The sequence below is a fragment of the Balaenoptera physalus genome, assembly GCF_965194825.1.
Source record: "Balaenoptera physalus genome assembly, chromosome: 3".
In the NCBI taxonomy this organism is placed as follows: domain Eukaryota; kingdom Metazoa; phylum Chordata; class Mammalia; order Artiodactyla; family Balaenopteridae; genus Balaenoptera; species Balaenoptera physalus.
This window is the reverse complement of record NC_138890.1, coordinates 134,853,771-134,877,305: the sequence shown is the minus strand read 5'-3', so window position 1 is coordinate 134,877,305 and position 23,535 is coordinate 134,853,771. Positions and strand designations below refer to the sequence as shown.

General features: G+C 35.2%; 1 protein-coding gene across 3 annotated transcripts in view; it reads left to right on the top strand.

Annotated features, from left to right (window-relative positions):
- MTREX (Mtr4 exosome RNA helicase) overlaps positions 1 to 23,535 on the top strand; it is a 130,985-nt gene that overhangs the window by 28,956 nt on the left and 78,494 nt on the right. For all 3 annotated transcript variants that reach the window (XM_082457589.1, XM_082457588.1, XM_082457590.1), the window contains 9 exons: positions 5,079 to 5,253; positions 6,359 to 6,449; positions 14,667 to 14,791; positions 15,886 to 15,984; positions 16,396 to 16,498; positions 18,287 to 18,418; positions 19,723 to 19,802; positions 21,402 to 21,512; positions 23,065 to 23,166. In XM_082457589.1, coding sequence (XP_082313715.1) covers positions 5,079 to 5,253; positions 6,359 to 6,449; positions 14,667 to 14,791; positions 15,886 to 15,984; positions 16,396 to 16,498; positions 18,287 to 18,418; positions 19,723 to 19,802; positions 21,402 to 21,512; positions 23,065 to 23,166 — 1,018 coding nt within the window. The remainder of the gene's footprint in view (positions 1 to 5,078; positions 5,254 to 6,358; positions 6,450 to 14,666; positions 14,792 to 15,885; positions 15,985 to 16,395; positions 16,499 to 18,286; positions 18,419 to 19,722; positions 19,803 to 21,401; positions 21,513 to 23,064; positions 23,167 to 23,535) is intronic.

The window sequence follows — 23,535 nt, the reverse complement described above, 5'->3', positions numbered from 1 at the left end:
CTAGGTTCTTCAGAACCCTTTTTTTTTTTAGATTCCATATATATGTGTTAGCATACAGTATTTGTTTTTCTGACTTATGAAGTATAGTTTATTTTTATATGCTGATATTTTATCTTGTCACTTTGTTAATATACTTGCTTACTAACAAGTTTTAGTAACTTTCATATTCCATAAAATTTTCTACATCGGTGGGCATATTGTCTGTGAATAAAGACAGTTTTTGCTGCTTCTTTTTGATATGTTATCCCTTCAGTTTCTTTTTCTTATTGCATTGGCAATATCCAGTACATTGTTGAATAGTAGTAGTGACGGTAGATATCCTTATCTGTTCCTGATCTTAAAGGAAGAACATTCAGTGTTTCACCATGAAGTGTGATATTAGCTATAGTTTTTTCCTAAGTGCCTTTTATCAGGTTGAGGAAGTTCCTTTCTATTCTTAGTTGGGAATAAATGAAAAAAATTTAAAAACACCTGTTTGAATGGCTATTATCAAAAAGACGAGAGATAACAAGTGTTGGCAAGGATATGAAGAACAGGGAAACTTTGTGCACTGTTGTGGGAATGTAAATTGGTACAGTCACTATGGAAAGCAGTGTGGAGGTTTCTCAAAAAATTAGAAATAGAGTATAATCCAGCAATCCCACTTCTGGATATATATCTAAAGGAAATGAAATCAGTATCTCAAAGAGATATCTGCATTCCTATTATTCACAATACCCAAGACAAGGAAACAACCTATGTCCATCAACAGATGAGTGGATAAAGAAAATGTGATATCTATCTGTCTGTCTATATCCATATACACACACACTGTCGATCACAATGGAAAATTATTTAGCCATCAAAAAAAGGAAATCCTGCTATTTGTGACAGCATGAATGGACCTTGAGAGCATTATAAGTCAAATAAGTCAGAGAAAGACAAATACTGTGTGATCTCACTTTGATTTGGAATCTAAAAAAGCTGAACGCATTGAAACAGGGAGTTGAATGGTGGTTGCCAGGGTCTGGGGTGGACAGGGTGGAGGAGGTTGGAAGATATTGATCAAAGGAAACAAACTTCCAGTTATAAAATGAGTAATTTCTGGGGATCTAATTTAGAGCATGGTTATTATCTTTAAAAATACTGTATTATACACTTGAAAGTTGCTAAGAGAGTAGATCTTAAATGCTTTTACCAGAAAAAAACCAAAAGGTAATTAGTGAGGTGATGGAGATGTTAATTAACCTTATTGTGGTAATCATTTCACAATATATGTGTGTAACAAATCTTACAGTATATAGTATAAACTTATACAATGTTATATGTCAATTATATCTTAATAAAGCTGGGAAAAATAAGTGTATTGAGGATTAGAAAAGAAGCACTGTATTTTATCAAATCCTTTTTCCATCTATAGAGGCAAGGGTATGGTATTTGCTTTTTACTCTGTTAATGTGGTGTATTACATCAATTTTTTGTTAAACCATCCTTATATTCCTGAAATAAACCTGGTTTATGGCACATGATCATTTTATATGATGTTGCCAGTTGCAGTTTGTGCATATTTTGTTCTGGAATATCTTTGAATCTTATCTTCATGAGGGATTTTGGTGTGTAGTTTTCTTTTCTTACAAGGTCTTTGACTAGGTTTGATACCATGTTAATACTGACCTGATAATATAAGTTGGGAAGTGTTCCCTCCTGGTCTGTCTTCTGAAAGGATTTGTGTAGTTTTGGTATTTTCTCTTTAAATGTTTGACAGAATTTACTAATGAAGCCATCTAAACCACCTAGGCTTTTCTTCATGGGAAGATTTTTAAATTCCTAACTCAGTTTGCTTTCTTCTTGAGCCATTTTTGGTAATCTGTGTCTATCAAGGAATTACTTGAAGTGGAATTAGATTGATTTTAGATTATTCTTCCTGTCTAATGTGTTTAAAACTATAATTTTCTGTCTTAGTACTGCTTTACATGCATCCCATAAATTTTGGTAGTTACATTTTATTTTCAATTCAATTCATTTTTTATTTTCTCTTGGTTTCCTCTTATGTTTACTTTTCAAGCATTTGGTGATTTTCCATACACCTTTCTGTTTTGGTTTCTAATTTCTTTGTGGTTGGAGAAGATACTTTATGATTTCTATAATTTGATTTAATGATTGATGTGGTTGATTTTGTTGTTTTTCAGTAATGTGTCTCATGTCTTAACAGGCTTCTATTTAACAAATATTTTTTAGTATACTATTTTAATTCCTCTGTTGATTTTTTTTTTAGCTTTGAGTTATGTTTTTAGTGATTACTCTAGGGCTTACAGTATACATTTTTAACTAAATCACAGCCACAATTTCTGTAAAATATTGATACTTTGCTCTAATATTTCTTCCTCCTTTTTTTCTGCTATTTTTGTCACATGTATTTCAACTATATGTTATAAATCCAGTGTAATACAATGTTAAAATAATGTTTTTGCTTTAAACAGTCTTATGTTTTTAAAAATATTAATTGAAAAAGAAGCACAAACACTATACAGTCTTGTATTTACCCACATATTTATCATTTTTAGAACTCTATTCTTTTCTCTGTATTCGAGTTAAAGAATTTTTTAAGACTATTTCTTCTGGGGTTGATGTGTTAGCAGTGAATTTCCTCAGTTTTTATTTGGAAATGTCTTTATTTTGCTTTTATTTTTGAAAGGATAATGTCACTGAATATGTAATTCTGGGTTGACAGTTTTTTTTCTTTCACCATTGGATACTCATTCGGCTGACATTGTTTCATTCTACTCCATTATTTCCCATCAGAAGTAAGCCTTAATTATGGTATTCTCCTGTTATGTTTTGAGTTGTTTTTCTCTTGCTGCTTTGAAGACTTTCAGCAGTTTGACTATGTTTCTAGGTGAGATTCCACAGTTTTTCCTGCTTGGGTTCATTGTGCTTATGGTATGTATAATGTTTTTTAAAACAAATGTGGGAAGTTTTTTTATTGTTATTTTTTCAAATATTTATCTTGCGTCTTTCTCAGTTTGGAACTTATGTTTGGACACTTGGGGTTGTCGCATAGATCTTTGAGTGTCTGTTTATTTTTCTTCTATTTCTCTCTTTAGATTTGATAGTTTCTATTGATCTATCTTCATATTTAGATACTTTCTTCTGCCATCTCAGATCTTCTCTTGAGCCACCTAGTGGATTTTTCATTTCAATTATTGTACTTTTCATCTGTAGAGTTTTCACTTGGTTATGTTGTTATAGTTTCATGTGTCTGTTGAGATTGCCTGTTTGTTGAATCATTGTCCTATTTCCTTTAATTCTTAGAACATGGTTTCCTTACATTTTTTGGACCTGTTTGTTATAGCTTCTTTGAAGTCTTTGTCTGCTAAGTCCAACATCTGGGCCCACTCAGTTTCTCGTGACTGCTTCTTTTACTTAAGTATTGATCACTTTCCTGTTTCTTTTTACATCTTCTAAATTTTTGTAGCATCTGTATATTTTCTCTTTCATGTATGTCTCTTACTATTCATATTTGATCATGTTTGGACAACTTTTAATTTTTTAGTTGTTTATTTCACGGGGGCATGGTTGGGATAAATTTTTTTTAAGTAATTAATTTATTTTTATTTATTTATTTATTTTTGGCTGCGTTGGGTCTTGGTTGCTGCACGCGTGGGCCTTCTCCAGTTGCGGCGAGCGGGGGCTACTCCTCATTGAGGTGCACAGGCTTCTCATGCATTGGCTTCTCTTGTTGCGGAGCATGGGCTCTAGGAGCGTGGGCTTTAGCAGCTGTGGCACGTGGCTCAGCATTTGTGGCTCACAGGCTCCAGAGCACAGGCTCAGCAGCTGGGGCGCACAGGCCTAGCCACTCCGCGGCCTCTGGGATCCTCCTGGGCCAGGGATCGAACCCGTATCCCCTGCAATGGCAGGCGGATTCCTAACCACTGTGCCACCAGGGAAATCCCATATTTTTATTTCCACAAATAGGTTATAAGCCTTTTGTGGATAGGAACTGTATCTTAAATAAGGAGGATCTACCATGCTGCTAAGTTTAGTCCTGATTTCGTGGTCTATTTTTAAATACTTAACTCTGCTGAATTTTCTTCAAAAAAGAAAAACTATATTGCATCCTATTAATCTCTGCAGAAGAATTATTGGAACCTGCCTTAATTTCCAGTCAAGGACAGACTTGATGGGACTTCCCTGGTGGTCCAGTGGTAAAGAATCCACCTTACAATGCAGGGGACGTGGGTTCTATCCCTGGTCATGGAACTAAGATCCCACATGCCACAGGGCAACTGAGCCTGCATGCCACAACTACCGAGCTCACGCCCCTCAACTAGAGCCTGTGTGCCACAAACTACAGAGCCCGTCTGGAACCCATGCGCCCTGGAGCCTCCACGCCACAACTAGAGAAGAGAAAATCCACACACCACAACTAGAGAGAAGCCCGGCACCGCAACAAAAGAAGCTGCATGCCTCAGCGAACATCCTGCGAACACCCAACACTGCCAAAAATAAAATTTAAATTTAAATAATAAATAAGTCTTTAAAAAAGAAAAAGTTTGCTGACCAAAAAAAAGGTCAGAGATGTTTATTTAAAAAAAAAAAAACGAAGGACAGACTTGATAACTAATACATGTGGGGAAAGAATACATATGGATTAACTTATTTGTGAAACTCAAAAAAACTCATTTTGCAGTGTTTCCTAAATATTTATACTCTGTGTATGTATAAATTGACAGGCAGAGGCTCTGTAAACTTTTGGAGGCCCATCTAGAGAAACAAAGGTGTTTTACTTCCAAGGAATAGGGTAATAACCATTAGTAATCCATTGGTATTAGTAATTAAGTTACATTAACTCCAAGAGACCAGAGTTCAAACATTCTTATTCATTTAGACCACTATTCTTCAGATTTATCATCATTATTACTATTATTATAGTTTGTTGAAAGTAAATACAATAAGACATTAATATTCTGCAAAGTCTGTTTAAGATACGTAATTAGGGAAAGTTTGGACACTATATATTAATAGAATTTTTAAAATCACATACTTCTAAAGACATGGTTTTGTAAATTCTTTATTCTTATTTGTTTTCACATTTTTAGATATGCCATTGCATTGGCCTTAAGGGAAAAACAGCGTGTAATATTTACTAGCCCAATTAAGGCCCTGAGTAACCAGAAATACCGTGAAATGTATGAAGAATTTCAAGATGTTGGTCTGATGACTGGAGATGTTACTATTAATCCTACAGCATCTTGTCTTGTTATGACCACAGAGGTAATTTATATGGTGTCTCAATTTAATTAATTTTCCTTTTAATTAATGTGGCAATTCATTTAAAACAGCTAATGTTTTATTACTTGCTCTATATCGATAAAAATGTAACATTTTACTGTCTGAGTAGATTTACTTGAAAGGGATAGAGTTCATCTTAAAACAAGTTCTAGTAATTGAATTTAGTTGTAAATTACCAATATTTCTGCTATTTGTCATAATATAGATGCAGTTTTTTCTTCACAAAGTGTTTTTAAAGGCGTATTGTCAGTGACATGAAAATAATTTGATGTTTTTGTATAATTTCAAAGATTTGAGTACATAGTTTCGAATGTGTAGTGGCTCCTTGTTCTGTGTGATTTTTTTTTCTTCTGTATCTGAGTGTTGATACAAATAGATAACTAACTTTTTAAAAAATACCCAGTTATGTTTAGCTTCTTTCCATAATCACAGTTAAGTTTTGCATATCTTCGTAACATCTTACATTTTGGACATTATTAGCTGTCTTTACTAAGTACTTTTGTACATGCTTGAATTATATCCTTGCATTCTACAAAGACATGGTACACTAGAGAGCATAAATTAGCTTCTGGTTTTTAGAGTTACCCAAAAGCATTGCTCACTTTTCATCTTAGTGCCTAAAGTAAGTTTGTTTTCCATTCTCAAAACTTTCTTGCATCCGTGGAAGATTTCTTTAACTCAGAAATCAGAATAACGGTTGCTAGAAAGTATTCATATTGTTAAGATGAGGTAGAAAAAATGGATAACAGTATAAGATCCATTGTGTTAGATAGAAGATAACTTCAAGTTATTCTCATATTCTAGCAAGTGTAGGTCTTGGCTTAAGTGCTGTACATGCAAGGAAGTGGCTTCTTATTCAAGATAATGGATATGGAGATGATAATTCTCTCCATGGATTATATCTGATTACTTACTTGAGAAATCATTTATTTTGGATTTAGGAAAGGAATATTATGTATTTAAGAGCTATGTATCTCCCTAAAATTATTTTAATCTTTCCGTTAAAAAAGAATATCCAAAATTTCTTGTTAGAAAGAAGAGCTTTTGGTATGTCAGAATCCTGCTAAATCTTCTCCTTTTTCTTTAGATTTTGAGAAGTATGCTGTACAGAGGTTCTGAAGTTATGCGAGAAGTTGCTTGGGTCATATTTGATGAAATTCATTACATGAGAGATTCAGGTATATTCTGTAGTGTTGTTGAGATGTGAGCATGTATTTTATTTAAGAATGGCATTAGGTGGGGCGGAATCAAGATGGCGTACTAGGAGGATGCGGAATTCGCGTCTCCTCACAACTAGGGCACCTACCAGGTACCAGTGGGGGACCACGGACACCTAACGGACAGGAGGAAACCCCAGTGACCGTGTAGGATGTGGGGCGTTGGGGGAGTGAAGTGGGAGGAGAAGTGGAGGCAGGACGGGACTGGCGTCCCTGAGGGGCGGCTTGGGGAGGGGAAGGGATCCCATGCCCAATGGGAAATTGGGGAACCATTGGGAGGGCAGAGGATCAAAAGGGAGCATGTCCAGGTTTCCCCTGCCCAGTTGGACCCACAGGAACTTGTTGAGATCCCAGGCCTGATCCTCTGCCCACCTAGTCTCCCTCCAGCCATGTGGGTCCTGAGGGAGTGGGAGGGAGGAAAGGGGGAGCAAAAGTAAAGGCCGGACTTCTGGGACGGCACCCCTGAGGGGTGGCTGGGGGAGAGAAGTAGTTTCTACACCCAGCAGGACCCACCCACGATTAGGGGTCCAGCGGCAATGGGGGAGACCCCAGGGGAGATGGTGGGGGAGGTGTGCAAAAGAACAGAAGGGAACGGGGCCAGTGCTTTCCCTGTCCGCTTAGGCACCAGGAAGCCTTTTGTGCTCCCGGACCTAATACTCTGCCCTCGGAGCCTCCCATCTACAGCACAGAGCCCAAGCCCCGCCACTACACCCCCACCCAAGGCCCTACTTCTACACTCAGAGAACCCCTCCAACGAACTGGGCCTAAATCCCACCCACACACCCTCAGTCAGGGCCCTACCTCCTAACTCCTGAACCCCACACTCCAGAGGCCCTCTTTTCGACTTGCTGCCTCTCCCCTTCTGCACAGTCCCCGCCCCACGCTCACCCCACCACCCACCTAGGTCCTGCCCCACCCTAAACCCTGCCACTACCTAAGTTCCACCCCCTGCCTAAACTCTGCCTGCATAGCCAAGGCTTTTTTTTGTTTTCTTCCCATTTTTTTTCTTTTCCTTTTTCCCCTTTTAGATTGGGGCTCTGTTTTATGTTCCTGATTCATTGCTGTTGATTCTTTTATATTTTTATTTTTCCTAATCTTATTTTTCTAATTTTATTTTATTCTTTATACTTTGTCAGTGATATCTCCTTTTGGCTTGTTACCCCCCCCACCCCCCCGCTTTTTTTCCTTCTGCTGTGGTTTTATTTTACCTTGTTGCAGTTGTAACAAGTATAGTTTTATTTTTCCTAATATACCTTTATCTTTCTGATTTTATTTTCTTTTTTATTCTTGATATTGTATTGCTCCTTTTTCTTTCTTTCCTTCTTTCTTCTTCTTTTTTTTTTTTTTTTTTTCTGCACCACGAAGCTGGCAGGATCTTGGTTCCCAGGCCAGAGGTTGGGCCTGAGCTCCTGTGGTGGGAGCTCCAAGTCCAAACCACTGGACTAACAGAGAACTTCAGACCACAGTGAATATCAATCTGAGTGAGGCCTCCCGGAGGTGCTCATTGCAGCATCAGGAACCAGCTCTATCTTAACTGCCTGCAAACTCCAGTGCTAGACTTCTCAGGCGAAACAACCACTAACACAGGAATACAGCAGCACCCATCAAAAAAAACGAAAAAAATGAAATATGTTACAGACGAAGGAGTAGGGTAAAAACCTACAAGACCAAATAAATGAAGATGAAATAAGCAGCCTATCTGAAAAAGAATTCAGAATAATAGTAAAGATGATCCAAAATCTCGGAAACAGAATGGAGAAAATACAAGAAACATTTAACAGGGACAGAGAAGAACTAAACAGCAGACAAATAGTGATGAACAACACAATTACTGAAATTAAAAATACTCTAGAAGGAATCAATAACAGAATACCTGAAGCAGAAGAACAGATAAGTAAGCTAGAAGATAAAATGGTGGAAATAACTGCCAGGGAGCAGAATAAAGAAAAAAGAATGAAAAGACGTGAAGACAGGCTCAAGAGACCTCTGGGGCAACATTAAACGCACGAACATTCGAATTAGAAGGGTCCCAGAAGAAGAGAAAAAGAAAGGGACTGAGAAAATATTTGAAAAGATTATAGTCGAAAACTTCTCTAACATGGGAAAGGAAATAGTCAATCAAGTCCAGGAAGAACAGAGAGTACCATCGGGATAAACCCAAAGAGAGACACACTGAGACACATATTAAACAAACTATCAAAAATTAAATACAAAGTAAAAATATTAAAAGCAGCAAGGGAAAAACAACAAATAACATACAAGGGAATCCCCATAAGGTTAACAGCTGATTTTTCAGCAGAAACTCTGCAAGCCAGAAGGGAGTGGCAGGACATATTTAAAGTGATGAAAGGGAAAAACCTACAGCCAAGATTACTCTATCCAGCAAGGATCTCATCACATTCGATGGAGAAATTAAAACCTTTACAGATAAGCAAAAGTTAAGAGAATTCAGGACCACCAAACCAGCTTTACAACAAATACTAAAGGAACTTCTCTAGGCAAGAAACACAAGAGAAGGAAAACACCTACAATAACAAACCCAAAACATTTAAGAAAATGGGAATAGGAACATACATATTGATAATTACCTTAAATGTAAATGGATTAAATGCTCCCACCAAAAGACACAGACTGGCTGAATGGATACAAAAACAAGACCCGTATATAGGCTGTCTACAAGAGACCCACTTCAGACCTAGAGAAACATACAGACTGAAAGTGAGAGGATGGAAAAAGATATTCCATGCAAATGGAAATCAAAAGAAAGCTGGAGTAGCAATTCTCATATCAGACAAAATAGACTTTAAAATAAAAACTATTACAAGAAACAAAGAAGGACTTTACATAATGATCAAGGGATCAATCCAAGAAGAAGATATAACAGTGTAAATATTTATGCACCCAACATAGGAGTACCACAATACATAAGGCAAATGCTAACAGCCATAAAAGGGGAAATAGACAGTAATACAACCATAGTTGGGAACTTTAACACGCCACCACTTTGACCAATGGACAGATCATCCAAAATGAAAATAAGGAAACACAAGCTTTAAATGGTACATTAAACAAGATGGGCTTAATTGACATTTATAGGACATTCCATCCCAAAACAACAGAATACACTTTCAAGTGCTTATGGAACATTCTTCAGGATAGATCATATCTTGGGTCACAAATCAAACCTTGGTAAATTTAAGAAAATTGAAATCATATCAAATATTTTTTCCGACCTCAACGCTGTGAGACTAGATACCACTTACAGGAAGAAATCTATAAAAAATAGAAACACATGGAAGCTAAACAGTACACTAGTAAATAACCAAGAGATCACTGAAGAAATCAAAGAGGAAATCAAAAAATACCTAGAATCAAATGACAATGAAAACGTGACGACCCAAAACTTAAGGGATGCAGCAAAAGCAGTTTTTTTTTTTAAACGTGATGATCCATTTATTTATTTATTTATTTATTTATTTATTTATTTATTTATTTATTTATTTATGGCTGTGTTGGGTCTTCGTTTCTGTACGAGGGCTTTCTCTAGTTACGGCAAGTGGGGGCCACTCTTCATTGCAGTGCGCGGGCCTCTCACTATCGTGGCCTCTCTTGTTGCAGAGCACAAGCTCCAGATGCGCAGGCTCAGTAATTGTGGCTCACGGGCATAGTTGCTCCATGGCATGTGGGATCTTCCCAGACCAGGGCTCGAACCCACGTCCCCTGTATTGGCAGGCAGACTCTTAACCACTGCGCCACCAGGGAAGCCCAGCAAAAGCAGTTTTAAGAGGGACGTTTATAGCAATACAGTCCGACCTCAAGAAACAAGAAAAATCTCAAATAAACAACTTAATCTTACACCTAAAGCAATTAGAGAAAGAAGAACAAAGAACCCTGAAGTTAGCTGAAGGAAAGAAATCATAAAGATCAGAAATAAATGAAAAAGAAATGAAGGAAAGAGTAGCAAAGATCAGTAAAACTAAAAGCTGGTTCTTTGACAAGATAAAGAAAATTGATAAACCATTAGCCAGACTCACTAAGAAAAAAAGGGAGAAGACTCAAATCAACAGAATTAGAAATGAAAAAGGAGAAGTAACAACAGACAATGCAGAAATACAAAGGGTCATGAGAGATTACTACAAGCAACTCTATGCCAATAAAATGGACAACCTGGAAGAAATGGACAAATTCTTAGAAAAGTATAACATTCCGAGACTAAACCAGGAAGAAATAGAAAATATAAACAGACAATCACAAGCACTGAGACTGTGATTAAAAATCTTCCAACAAACAAAAGCCCAGGACCAGATGGCTTCACAGCTAAATTCTATCAAACATTTAGAGAAGAGATAACACCTGTCCTTCTCAAACTCTTCCAGAATATAGCAGAGAGAGGAACACTCCCAAACTCTTTCTACGAGGCCACCATCACCGTGATATCAAGACCTAACGAAGATGTCACAAAGAAAACTACAGGCCAACATCTCTGATGAACATAGATGCAAAATCCTCAACAAAATACTAGCAAACAGAATCCAACAGCACATTAAAAGGATCATACAGCATTATCAAGTGGGGTTTATCCCAGGAATGCAAGGATTCTTCAATATATGCAAATCAGTCAGTGTGATACACCATATTAACAAATTGAAGGATGAAACCCATATGATCATCTCAATAGATGCAGAAAAAGCATTTGACAAAATTCAACACCCATTTATGATAAAAACTCTACAGAAGAGAGGCATAGAAGGAACCTACCTCAACATAATAAAGGCCGTATATGACAGACCCACAGCCAACATCATTCTCAATGATGAAAAACTGAAACCATTTACTCTAAGATCAGGAACAAGACAAGGTTACCCACTCTCACCACTTTTATTCAACATAGTTTTGGAACTTTTACACACAGCAATCAGAGAAGAAAAAGAAATAAAAGGAATCCAAATCAGAAAAGAAGTTAAACTGTCACTGTCTGCAGATGACATGATACTGTACATAGAGAATCCTAAAGATGCTACCAGAAAACTACTAGAGCTAATCAGTAAATTTGGTAGAGTAGCAGGATACAAAATTAATGCACAGAAATCTCTTGCATGCCTTTACACTAATGATGAAATATCTGAAAGAGAAATTAAGGAAACACTCCCATTTACCATTGCAACAAAAAGAATAAAATACCTAGGAGTAAACCTACCTAAGGATACAAAAGACCTGTATGCAGAAAATTACAAGACAGTGATGAAAGAAATTAAAGATACAAAGGGAGGGACAGATATACTATGTTCTTGGATTGTATGAATCAACATTGTGAAAATGACTGTACTACCCAAAGCAATCTACAGATTCAGTGCAATCCCTATCAAACTACCAATGGCATGTTTCACGGAAGTAGAACAGAAAATTGCACAATTTGTATTGAAACACAAAAGATCCCGAATAGGCAAAGCAATCTTGAGAAAGAAAAACAGAGCTGGAGGAATCAGGCTCCTGGACTTCAGACTATACTAGAAAGCTACAGTAATCAAGACAGTATGGTACTGACACAAAAACAGAAATACAGATCAATGGAACAGGGTAGAAAGCCTGGAGATAAACCCATGCACATATGGTCACCTTATCTTTGATAAAGGAGGCAAGTATATACAATGGAGAAAAGAGCCTCTTCAATAAGTGGTGCTAGGAAAACTGGACAGCTACATGTAAAAGAATGAAATTAGAACACTTCCTAAACCATACACAAAAATAAAATGTATTAAAGACCTAAATGTAAGGTCAGACATTATAAAACTCTTAGAAGAAAACATAGGAAGAACATTCTGACATAAATCACAGTAAGATAGTTTTTGACCCACCTCCTAGAGAAATGGAAATAAAAACAAAAATAAACAAATGGGACCTAATGAAGCTTAAAAGCTGTTGCACAGCAAAGGAAACCATAAACAAGACCAAAAGACAACCCTCAGAAAAGGAGAAAATATTTGCAAATGAAGCAACTGACAATGGATTAATCTCCAGAATATACAAGCAGCTCATGCAGCTCAATATCAAAAAAACAACCCAATCCAAAAATGGGCAGAAGACCTAAATAGACATTTCTCCAGAGAAGATATACAGATTGCCAACAAACACATGAAAAGATGCTCAACGTCACTAATTATTAGAGAAATGCAAATCAAAACTACAGTGAGGTATCACCTCACACCGGTCAGAATGGGCATCATCAAAAAATCTACAAACAATAAATGCTGGAGAGGGTGTGGAGAAAAGGGAACCCTCTTGCGCTGTTGGTGGGAATGTACATTGATACAGCCACTGTGGAGAACAGTATGGAGGTTCCTTAAAAAACTAAAAATAGAACTGCCATATGACCCAGCCATCCCACTACTGGGCATATACCTTGAGAAAACCATAATTTAGAAAGAGTCATGTACCACAATATTCATTGCAGCACTATTTACAATAGCCAGGACATGGAAGCAACCTGAGTGTCCATCGACAGATGAATGGATAAAGAAGATGTGGCACATATATACAATGGAATATTACTCAGCCATAAAAAGAAACGGAATTGAATTATTTGTAGTGAGGTGGATGGACCTAGAGTGTCATACAGAGTGAAGTAAGTCAGAAAGAGAACAAATACTGTATGCTAACACATATGTATGGAATCCAAAAAAAAAAAATGGTTCTGAAGAACCTTGGGGCAAGACAGGAATAAAGACACAGAGGTAGAGAATGGACTTGAGGACATGGGGAGGGGGAAGTGTAAGCTGGGACAAATAGAGGAGCACTGACATATATACAGTACCAAATGTAAAATAGATATCTAGTGGGAAGCAGCTGCATGGCACAGGGAGATCAGCTTGGTGCTTTGTGACCACCTAGAGGGGTGGGATAAGGAGGGTGGGAGGGAGATGCAAGAGGGAGGGGATATGTGGCTATACATATGCATATAGATGATTCACTTTGTTATGCAGCAGAAGCTAACACAGCACTAAATCGTACTCCACTAAAGATGTTAAAAAAAAAAAAGGCATTAGGAATTTTGAACAAGTAGTTGTTGATCTTCCATGTGGGTAGAGTTCTCATAAACTAATTTGTGGATAACGTGATGTGATATTTCCAGTAGGATCTCATTCAGTTACAGCTTTTTAAAATAACAACTTCTGGGTGAGAAAATGCAAATTCACATTTTAAAAGTGGAATTAAAATTAGTTCCCTTTAAGAGAGAGCTCTCTAGTATAACTAATGTTAAAGAATTTCCAAAACTTGTAGCCTACAAGGTTAACATTCTTGATTTTTATTTATTTTTTTAAAAAAACTAAGTGCATGTTTATGGTAAAAAATAAAAGGATTATGAAATAAAAATGAGCAAAATATTTATCCCTTTACTTGAACTATTGCACTACTGTAATGGAAAAAGTAAGTTTACTTGGAATTTTGGGTGGAACTTGGAGGGCGAAAGTTAACACATTTAAAAGTTAAATGTTTAGTATGTACACACTTAAAGCTTAAGTTTTTATTTGAATTAAAGCAGTGAGTTAACCTGTATTCATAGTGAAAGTAATGCAGTTTAAGAAATCATTTACCCTTTTTAAAAATTTCACTTTTGTGAAATTCATAAGATTAGGTTCTAAACAGTTATTTTGGTTTTTAAATCATGAATCCTGTATTGATTTGTTCATTTATGGGAGGGAAATTCTCACACGGATTTTTCCTTTTTTTTTTCCATCTGACTTATAGTTTTGTTTATCAAATCTTTCTGTCATCTCTGGAGATGATGATGGTAATTTAGATGAATGATGCTATATGCTGTAGTAATGATGTTTCTTTGAAATTCGTTACTGTGACTTTCTATAAGCCAACAACTTCTGCTTCTCTAAGTGAGATGGAAATACTATTTCCATTGTCCTGGGACTCTTGTTAGGCTGTTTGAACAGGATTCAGTTTGGCACTGCTTTTTTGCAGGCTGTTATTTCAGAGTACATTGTGTTTATAGTGGTTTAGTCTACTAACTTTCTACTAGATGAATTCATGGTTAGAACTAAAGTAGTTTACAGTAAGGGTCTGTGGCTAAAAATTTCCTTGTGCAACATGGTCTGTATTTCTGATTATTGAGCTTGAGAGAAAATAATCAAGTGACATTGAATTCCAAGGTGTATTTGTATTTTTCAGAGCGTGGTGTTGTATGGGAAGAAACTATTATTTTGCTTCCTGATAATGTTCACTATGTCTTTCTTTCGGCTACTATTCCAAATGCTCGGCAGTTTGCTGAATGGATTTGCCACTTACATAAACAGGTATTTTCTTTCCCTTTTTTGATGTTTTCAATATTTAAAATGTTACAAGTTGGCCTTACTATATCCTGTACTTTCTTTCCTGATGCTGCCTAGAATAAAGAAGACATTTTAATGTGAAACTACTTTTTAAATCGAGCAAGCTTATCAAAATCAACCGACTAATTTTTTTATAAGTGTGAATTTTCTGAGTCCCATCTCAAACCCAATACATCAAAATCTCTGGGAGTAGGGTCTTGGGTTTTGAAATCTTTAACTTTTAAACACTCCCAAATTGATCATGATGACCTACCAGGTTTGGAAACTATCTATTCATACAATGAACCACGAGTACACAGTAGAGAATTTTCTCTAAGACCTCGGTACTGGGAAAAAGCTGGGCATTTCCTGAGAGTGTGATTTGATTGTTCTCATGTGAACGCAGACTTTTTACTGACTGTATTTCCTTTTTGCTTTTCTAGTCTAATTTTAGCAGCATTAAAGGACCTTATAACAAGCTTTTGTTCATGTGTACTAAATTTATTCTTGATTTTATTTTTCTGCCCTTATTTTTCCTTTATACCAGAATGCTGACAAATTTATTTTTTATCCATTTATAAGCTCTCTAATGGTATTTTTGTAACATCCATGTTGCTTCTGTAGGATAGAAACACAGTGGATCTTCTGGAGGAGTTAGATCAACCTGCTGTTTTAGTAAGGCTTTGAAAAGTCTCTGTGGGCTAGAAAAGTTCCATTTTACCTCAGGGAGCATTCTGTGTCACCATTACTGCTGCTACAGAGAAATTGAAGTCTTCTTTAATTATGGCATCACAGGTCTAGGGTATGGATCCAAGATCATATGGAAACTCAAATCATGTATTGATACTTATCCCTGATTAGGGAATTAGTAAAATTGAACAGATGGTAGTATAATTTGATAGACCTCATTTTTCCCCATTTTTCTCTTCCTGACTTAAGGGTTTTTTTTAAAAACTTTTTCTTTTTGAAATGTTGAATTCAAAAGTTTGTCTCCTTAAGGTCTGTTAGGTATGTCATATACATAGTATTATTTTGAAGAAATAAAATACATGGTTAATTACTTTTCTTTGTTTTTACAGCCTTGTCATGTAATTTACACAGATTATCGGCCTACTCCATTACAGCACTACATTTTTCCAGCAGGGGGAGATGGTCTGCACCTTGTGGTTGATGAAAATGTAAGGGAGTAATAATAATTCTTACATCTATAATATCATACTTTGTTGTTTATACCCATTTTTCTTTAAACTAGAGAAGAATGGCAGAGATCCGTTTTTTTTCTTAAGTAGTTTTGTGGTCCAGAGTTATTGTTGGTTTTTTGTGTATGTATTTTTATCTCAAAAATTATATTTAAGACTCGTATTTTTTAATGCATGAATTAGATTTCCTTCCTTTTCCAGTATTTTTTAAATGCCTTGAGAATAAGGGGCTCTGGACATGTTTCAGGTATCTTATGTTTTGCTTTTCCCAGTTATATTATTATATTAAATTATTTATTATTTGAGGAAGCTTTGTTTTGAGGTATGAAAAAATATTTGCATTATGATTAGGTGTTAATGAAGTTACATAGAAAAATTTTGTGATTCCAGGGTGACTTCAGAGAAGATAATTTTAATACTGCGATGCAGGTACTTCGAGATGCTGGTGATTTGGCAAAAGGAGATCAGAAGGGGAGAAAAGGAGGAACAAAGGGTAATTTGGAACTTTGTTTTAAGAGAATTTTACACGTAAATTGTGTTTTCAAATTACATTTTTGGGTTTTTTTTTATTTAACTTTTTTCGCCTCAGGGAGCTGTATAAAGATCTAGATAGTGTATGATAAAATTGGATGAATAAAGGTTTAATCTCTTTTTCCTCTATGACATTTACTGAGATATAGTTCATATACAATTCACCCATTAAAGTATACAATTCAACAGTTATTAGTACATTCACAGAATTATGCAGCCATCACCACAGTTTTTTTATTGAGATACAATTCACGTACCATAGAAGTCACCATTTTTAAGGGTACAATTAAGTGGATTTTAGTATATTCACAAAATTGTGCAACTACTATCTAATTCTAGAACATTTTCATTAACTCAACAAGAAACCCCATACCCATGAGCAGTCATTCTTCATTTACTCCCAACCTCTTCCCCACCACCCCTCAGCCTTAGGCAATCCCTAATCTACTTTCTATTTCTATTTTCCTTTTCTAGACATTTCATATAAATGGAATCATGATATATGTGGTGTTTTGCAACTTAGCTTGTTTTCAGGGTTCATCCATGTTATAGCATATGTCAGTACTTCATTCTTTTTTATGGTCAAATAACATTCTATTGTATGATTTTAACACATTTTATTTATTCATTCTTTTTTTTTTTTTTTGAACCATCTTTTTCCCTTTATTTATTTATTTTATTTATTATTTTATGACTGTGTTGGGTCTTCGTTTCTGTGCGAGGGCTTTCTTTAGTTGCGGCAAGTGGGGGCCACTCTTCATTGCGGTGCGCAGGCCTCTCACTATCGCGGCCTCTCTTGTTGCGGAGCACAGGCTCCAGACGCGCAGGCTCAGTAGTTGTGGCTCACGGGCCTAGTTGCTCCGCGGCATGTGGGATCCTCCCAGACCAGGGCTCAAACCCGTGTCTCCTGCATTAGCAGGCAGATTCTCAACCACTGCGCCACCAGGGAAGCCCCTATTTATTCATTCTTCATGAACAGTTAGGTTGTTTTCAACTTTTTGATTGTTGTGACTAATGCTGCTGTAAACATTTGTGTACTACAAGTTTTTGTGTGAACGTGTTTTCTCATGAGAATATACCTAGTGCAATTGCTGAGTCATGTGATAATTCTATGTTTAACCTTTTCAGTAACTGCCAAGTTATTTTCCAAAGTGTCTGCCCCATTATACATTGTCATCAGAAGGATATGAGGTATCCATTTCCTCCACATCCTTGCCAGTACTTTACTGTAGCCTGTCTATTTGATTATGGTCATCCTAGTACGTATGAAGTCATATCTCAGTGTGGTTTTTATTTATATTTCTCTGTTGGCTAATGAAGATCCTGTACTTACTGGCCATTTGTTTATCTGTGGAGAAATATCTATTCAAATCCTTGGCCCATTCAAAAATTACATTGTCTTTTTGTTGTTGACTTGTAAGAATTCTTTTCTACTCTGGATACTAGACCTTTATTAAATATCAGATGTGTAAATATTTTTTTCCATTCTGTGAGTTAGGGTTATCTTTATTGTTGGTGTCTGTTGAAGTACAAAAGTTTTAAATTTTGGTGAAATCCAGTTTATCAGGTTTTTTTTTCTTTTGTGGCTTATGCTTTTGGTATCATATCTAAGAGTGCTTTGCCTAACCCAACATCATGAAGGTTTACTCCTATATATTTTTTAAGAGTTTTGTAGTTTTAGATTTTACATTTAAGTCTATAATCCATTTTGAGTTAATTTTTGGATATGGTTTATGTACCTTTTTTGCAGGACCATCAAATGTGTTCAAGATTGTGAAGATGATTATGGAAAGAAACTTTCAACCTGTAATTATTTTCAGTTTTAGTAAGAAAGATTGTGAAGCCTATGCACTTCAAATGACCAAATTAGATTTCAACACAGGTACTATATAATTTCAGTATAGTTTTAATGTTACGTGAAAATTAGTGTAAATATATTTCTGGTAAGACATTTTTGTGTATTGCTAGAATTTGCAGTTCACCTTACAGTTACAGCAGTAGTTACATCACATTTGTAAAAGCTTTAAGGCCCTCAATTTATCATTTCTTTTCCTTTCTTCAGTCTTCTTTTATTGGAAGGTAAGTATAATACATTGTTCTATATAAGACCCAAAGACCCCTAGTAAGAAATATTAGACTCATACCTTCTTATACTGCATTGCCATAGCTCTTTGGTTATTGTGGTTTTCTGTCTGATTACTTAAGGTTAGTCTCTTGGTCAGACTACCTTCTGTTATGTTTCATTCTTCTAGAAATCCAAACAGGGAAGACCTGCCCCTGTACCTAACTGTGGTATAATTTTTGAATAAAGTAAAATAACTTCTAGCAAATGAATATATTATTCTCATGTATTAACTGTAAATGTAACCATTTAAAAGTCACACAGCTAGATAGTAGCATAGCCTAGGCAAAAATTGCAGCATGCCAAATACCAACCCAGTTGTCATTCATTTCAGCCTTTTACATATCTAATCCTGTGCAGTGAGAAGTAAATAATATCTTCAGTTGTGCAGAATCAAATTTCAGTTGTCTTGTTTTCTTTATCAAGGCACAGAACTAATCCCATGATTTTAAAGCTAATTTTTACTTATCCATGGGTAAAAAATAACCAATGACAGATAACCCATATACCCTCCTAAAGCCAATAATATTTTATTTTTTTTGACTGAGTGAATTGCTCTACTTAGAAATGTTTTCTTATAACTACCAGTGCTGTATGTGCTTGATGTTGCAGGGTTTTATATTGATAAAGTCAACAAATATTTATTGACAAATAGTCACTTTATAAAAAGGCAGTGTAATGGTTAAGAGCATAGTCTTTGGAATTGTTCATGTAACAGTTAATACCAATGCCCATTATTTGCTCTATGCCTTACTTTCCTTAATAGTGAGAAATAATAATCCCTGTGTCCTGTAATTTTTTGACTTAAATAGATACCTAGCGTAGTTACTGTTACTGCTTTTATAAGATAGTACTTTTATTCGTTGACTAACTCTGCTAGATCTGTTTTGAAAGGCAATGAATTTTATTAAATAATTATGTAGAAAATTTGATCTACTTTACCTTCTGCCTATCTTAAATCCTGAGTCTTTTACTCTTTATAGACTCTTATTCTTTGCTGTGTGTGAAATTTGTTATCACTGACTCATTTAGATACTTATATACACTTGGGTTTTCTCTCTTAGATGAAGAAAAGAAGATGGTTGAAGAAGTATTCAGTAACGCAATTGACTGCTTGTCAGATGAAGATAAAAAGCTCCCTCAGGTGTGTGTTTAATGTCATTAAGTAGACTGTGGCTGTTTACAGATAGTATATATTCACTTTGTATTTCCTGGATTTGTTGCTATATTATATATTGCACTGTTTGCACACTGCAGTAAATATGTTGCATTGTGCACTGAAATGATACCTTGATTCTTATTTTGAACTTCTAAGAAGGTGACAAAAGGAAGCATTTGCTGCCTTGAAGAACCTTTTCTCTGAAAGCTAGCATGATCTGGAAATTACTGCTTCTGTTTCTAATACTACAAAATTTTTAATGCTAATTTTAAGTCAATGAATTTCTTAATTCATAAGGCTACCAAACAAAACAATAGAGCAAACCTAAGTTTAGTGAGAAATTTGATTTCTACTTTGCTTTAATTAATTAAAGTGGTTTTTTCTTTTGACTATTAGAATTGCCTTAGGAGTTCTAAAATATACTGATGCCTTGTTGCCACTCCAGAGATTCTGATTTAATTGTCTCGCGTGTGTCCTGATCATTAGAATCTTTCAGAAACTCCCCTGGCTGGTCTAATGTGCATCCGAAACTGAGAACTAATGCTTTAGCCCAACCTAATACTATATGAAAGTTTTATTTTGTGAAAAGAAAAATTGGAAGGTCACACTCTGCTTACAGATGATTGCTTTGATTTGTGTGGGATTTATGATAAGACTGCAATTGCATGTTTCTTGGTATTTAAAATGGTATTTAATTTATGAAATCTTATTGTAATTTTTCTTTCCAGCTGAATTATTAGTATCTAAGGGCTGAGCCATGTCTTTATACATCTTTGTTATCCTAGCACACTTCTAATAGTAAAATGTAATGGCATTTAATAGTGTTAATGAGAATGAACTCTTCAGTAATTCATTTGTTTTTAGATAAAGTACATATTTATATTAAATATGCTTTACAGTTTTTTATTTTCTTTTGGTTTGAGTTGGCCAGTATTTTTTTTTTTTTTTTAATTTATTTTGGCTGCATTGGGTCTTCGTTGCTGTGCACAGGCCTTCTCTAGTTGTGCCGAGTGGGGGCTACTCTTCATTGTGGTGCACGGGCTTCTCACTGCGGTGGCCTCTCTTGTTGTGGAGCACGGGCTCTAGGCGCGCGGGCTTTAGAGCGCAGGCTCAGTAATTGTGGCTCATGGGCCCAGTTGCTCCACGGCATGTGGGATCTTCCTGCACCAGGGCTCGAACCCGTGTCCCCTGCATTGGTAGGTGGATTCTTAACTACTGCGCCACCAGGGAACTCCTGGCCAGTATTTTTTAAGTTTATTTCGTGCATATGCAAACTTTGCTGTCATAACCTTTAATTTTTTTAGAGGAGATGAAGTGATGCTGGAAAATTTGAGGAAGCAAAACATTTATAAAGTTTATTTAAACATGCCTTTCATATTAAAGCTAGGACAGAATTATATTGTGTTTTGTTTAATAATTTGTGGGAATATGGGTTTGGTTTCTAGTTTTTCTGGAAAAGTTATATAACATTTCTTTAAACAGCATTCTTTCTTGATTACCCATTTTTCTTAATTTTGTTAATTTCACATTTTAAAAGTTCTTTTCCTCACGTCTTTTTAAAAATAAAATTGAATCCAATCGCAGGTTGAACATGTACTTCCTCTCTTGAAGCGGGGGATTGGTATTCACCATGGTGGTTTACTTCCTATTTTGAAAGAAACTATAGAAATTCTCTTTTCTGAAGGATTGATAAAGGTATGATTTTATTTTATTTATTATGCCCTAAAATTGTGTTGTGTGAGCAATTTGAAAGTTATCAAGAACACTGTTTGTAGGCAACTTTTTTTTTTTATTGTTACTGTTTTTTAAGTAAGTCAAACAGAATGGCTTAGGTAATGAACTTATTTTTGTATACAGTGTTATACTTCATAAATTTTGGACTATAGGTAAAAGTCATTTGTTTCTCTTCCTAGTCTTAAAGTAAGAAATGGTATCATTACTGAATACAGTGTAGAATTTTCCAGAATGTGCTGTTTAATTTTCAGACCTGAAGTGATACTGTAAGTGGACTCCATTCTGTATACAGATTAAAAGGACTAGTTTAGAAAAGACAAGGAGAATTGCTGTTTAGACTTATGAAAGAGTTTTTAGGATGTTCTCATTTAAACCAAAGAGAGTCTGATTTAATTTTTAATATTATGTCGATGTCTGTACCCAGTAATGGGATGTTGAAAATGGGAAACAACTCCAAAATATAGTTGTAAGCCTTTATATGACTCATAAATTATTTTATGTTTAAAAATCAGATTAGAGATTTGTCATGAGAACTTCAGCACTAACTAAGATATTTAAAAGAAACTTACTCACCCTAAAGACCATACTTGAGGTATTTTAGATAAAGAATTGGTCACTATTTGTACCTGGGTCCTGGTAAGGTCCTGTTGATGTCCTCATATAGATTGCATGTTTTGTTGAGACCCATTTGAAAGAATCTTTTAAGTGATGCTTGTGGATTGTAGAATTCAAATAGAATAACTGTACATAAAGTGAAAAATTAAAGACCACCATTGCCCTTCACTTTCTAGAAATATCCACTAGGATACATACAAATAATATTTGATTTAGTTTGTAAACAAAAGTGATTATATTACCCATGTTATTCAATTTCGTCATATGCATTTCTATTCATTCTTTTTAACAGATGAATAGCATTCTGTTAAGTTGATGAAATAAAGTGTTTTTATATTGTTACCTATGGATGAAAATTTAGATTATTTAACAGTACTTCAGTGACTTAACTTGTACACATACCTTTGTGTGCTCTTTGTTGGTAAAGTCTTAGATGTGAACATAAAGTGCCACTGATTTTGATCTCCCCTCAGAGATTTTAAAGGTGTCTCTAAAACCACTGCATCATCAATGAAGAAACCAGGAAATGTGACTGTGTTTAGAAAAATATTCTCCAGCTTAATAATGCTTTGTCCATTAGACCAGTAGTAGTCTCTCCAAGTTATCACCACTGGAATTACAGAAAGAAAGACTATTTTCCCTGAATTAAAAAATTTCTGCAATGCAAGGGACATTAAATATTATAAATTTACTATAATATACATAATTATATGTCAATTTAATAATTTTGTATATAAAATACTGAAATACACCTGGGGTAGCATGTCTTATTTTTGTAGAATTTCATTAACAACTAATTTTTAAAATTAATGATTTATTTATACTTGAGTAATTTATTAACGAAACTATTTTTCAGTTTAAAATACGTGTTTAATTGTATAATTATTTATTCATTTAGGCCCTATTTGCCACTGAGACTTTTGCTATGGGGATTAACATGCCAGCTAGAACTGTTTTATTTACAAGCGCCCGAAAATTTGATGGGAAGGATTTCCGATGGGTAAGTAAAATAATTCATATATTGAAATAACTTTTAGCTTCAGTTGTTTTACCTAAGGTGATTTTGGCTCATGTAGTCTTTGAGATTTTCAGTTCTAAATACTTTAAAACTTGTACCTGAGCTAATATGAGAAGTTCATCAAAGTTTAATTTCAGATCCTTTGTATTTCTATTCTTTAGCCAAAAACAAAAACCAAAAGCTACTTTAGGTGAAAGAGTTTGGTGATGAGGGATAAGTGTGCAAATGAGTCATGAATGCTTTAATGCATTTAAAATACATCTAGAATTTTTATTTCTTCAAATTTTAAGTTATTTAAAGCACCTTTACTGTAGTGGCTACAGTTGTAGCTCACTGTTTTACTCTTTAGGT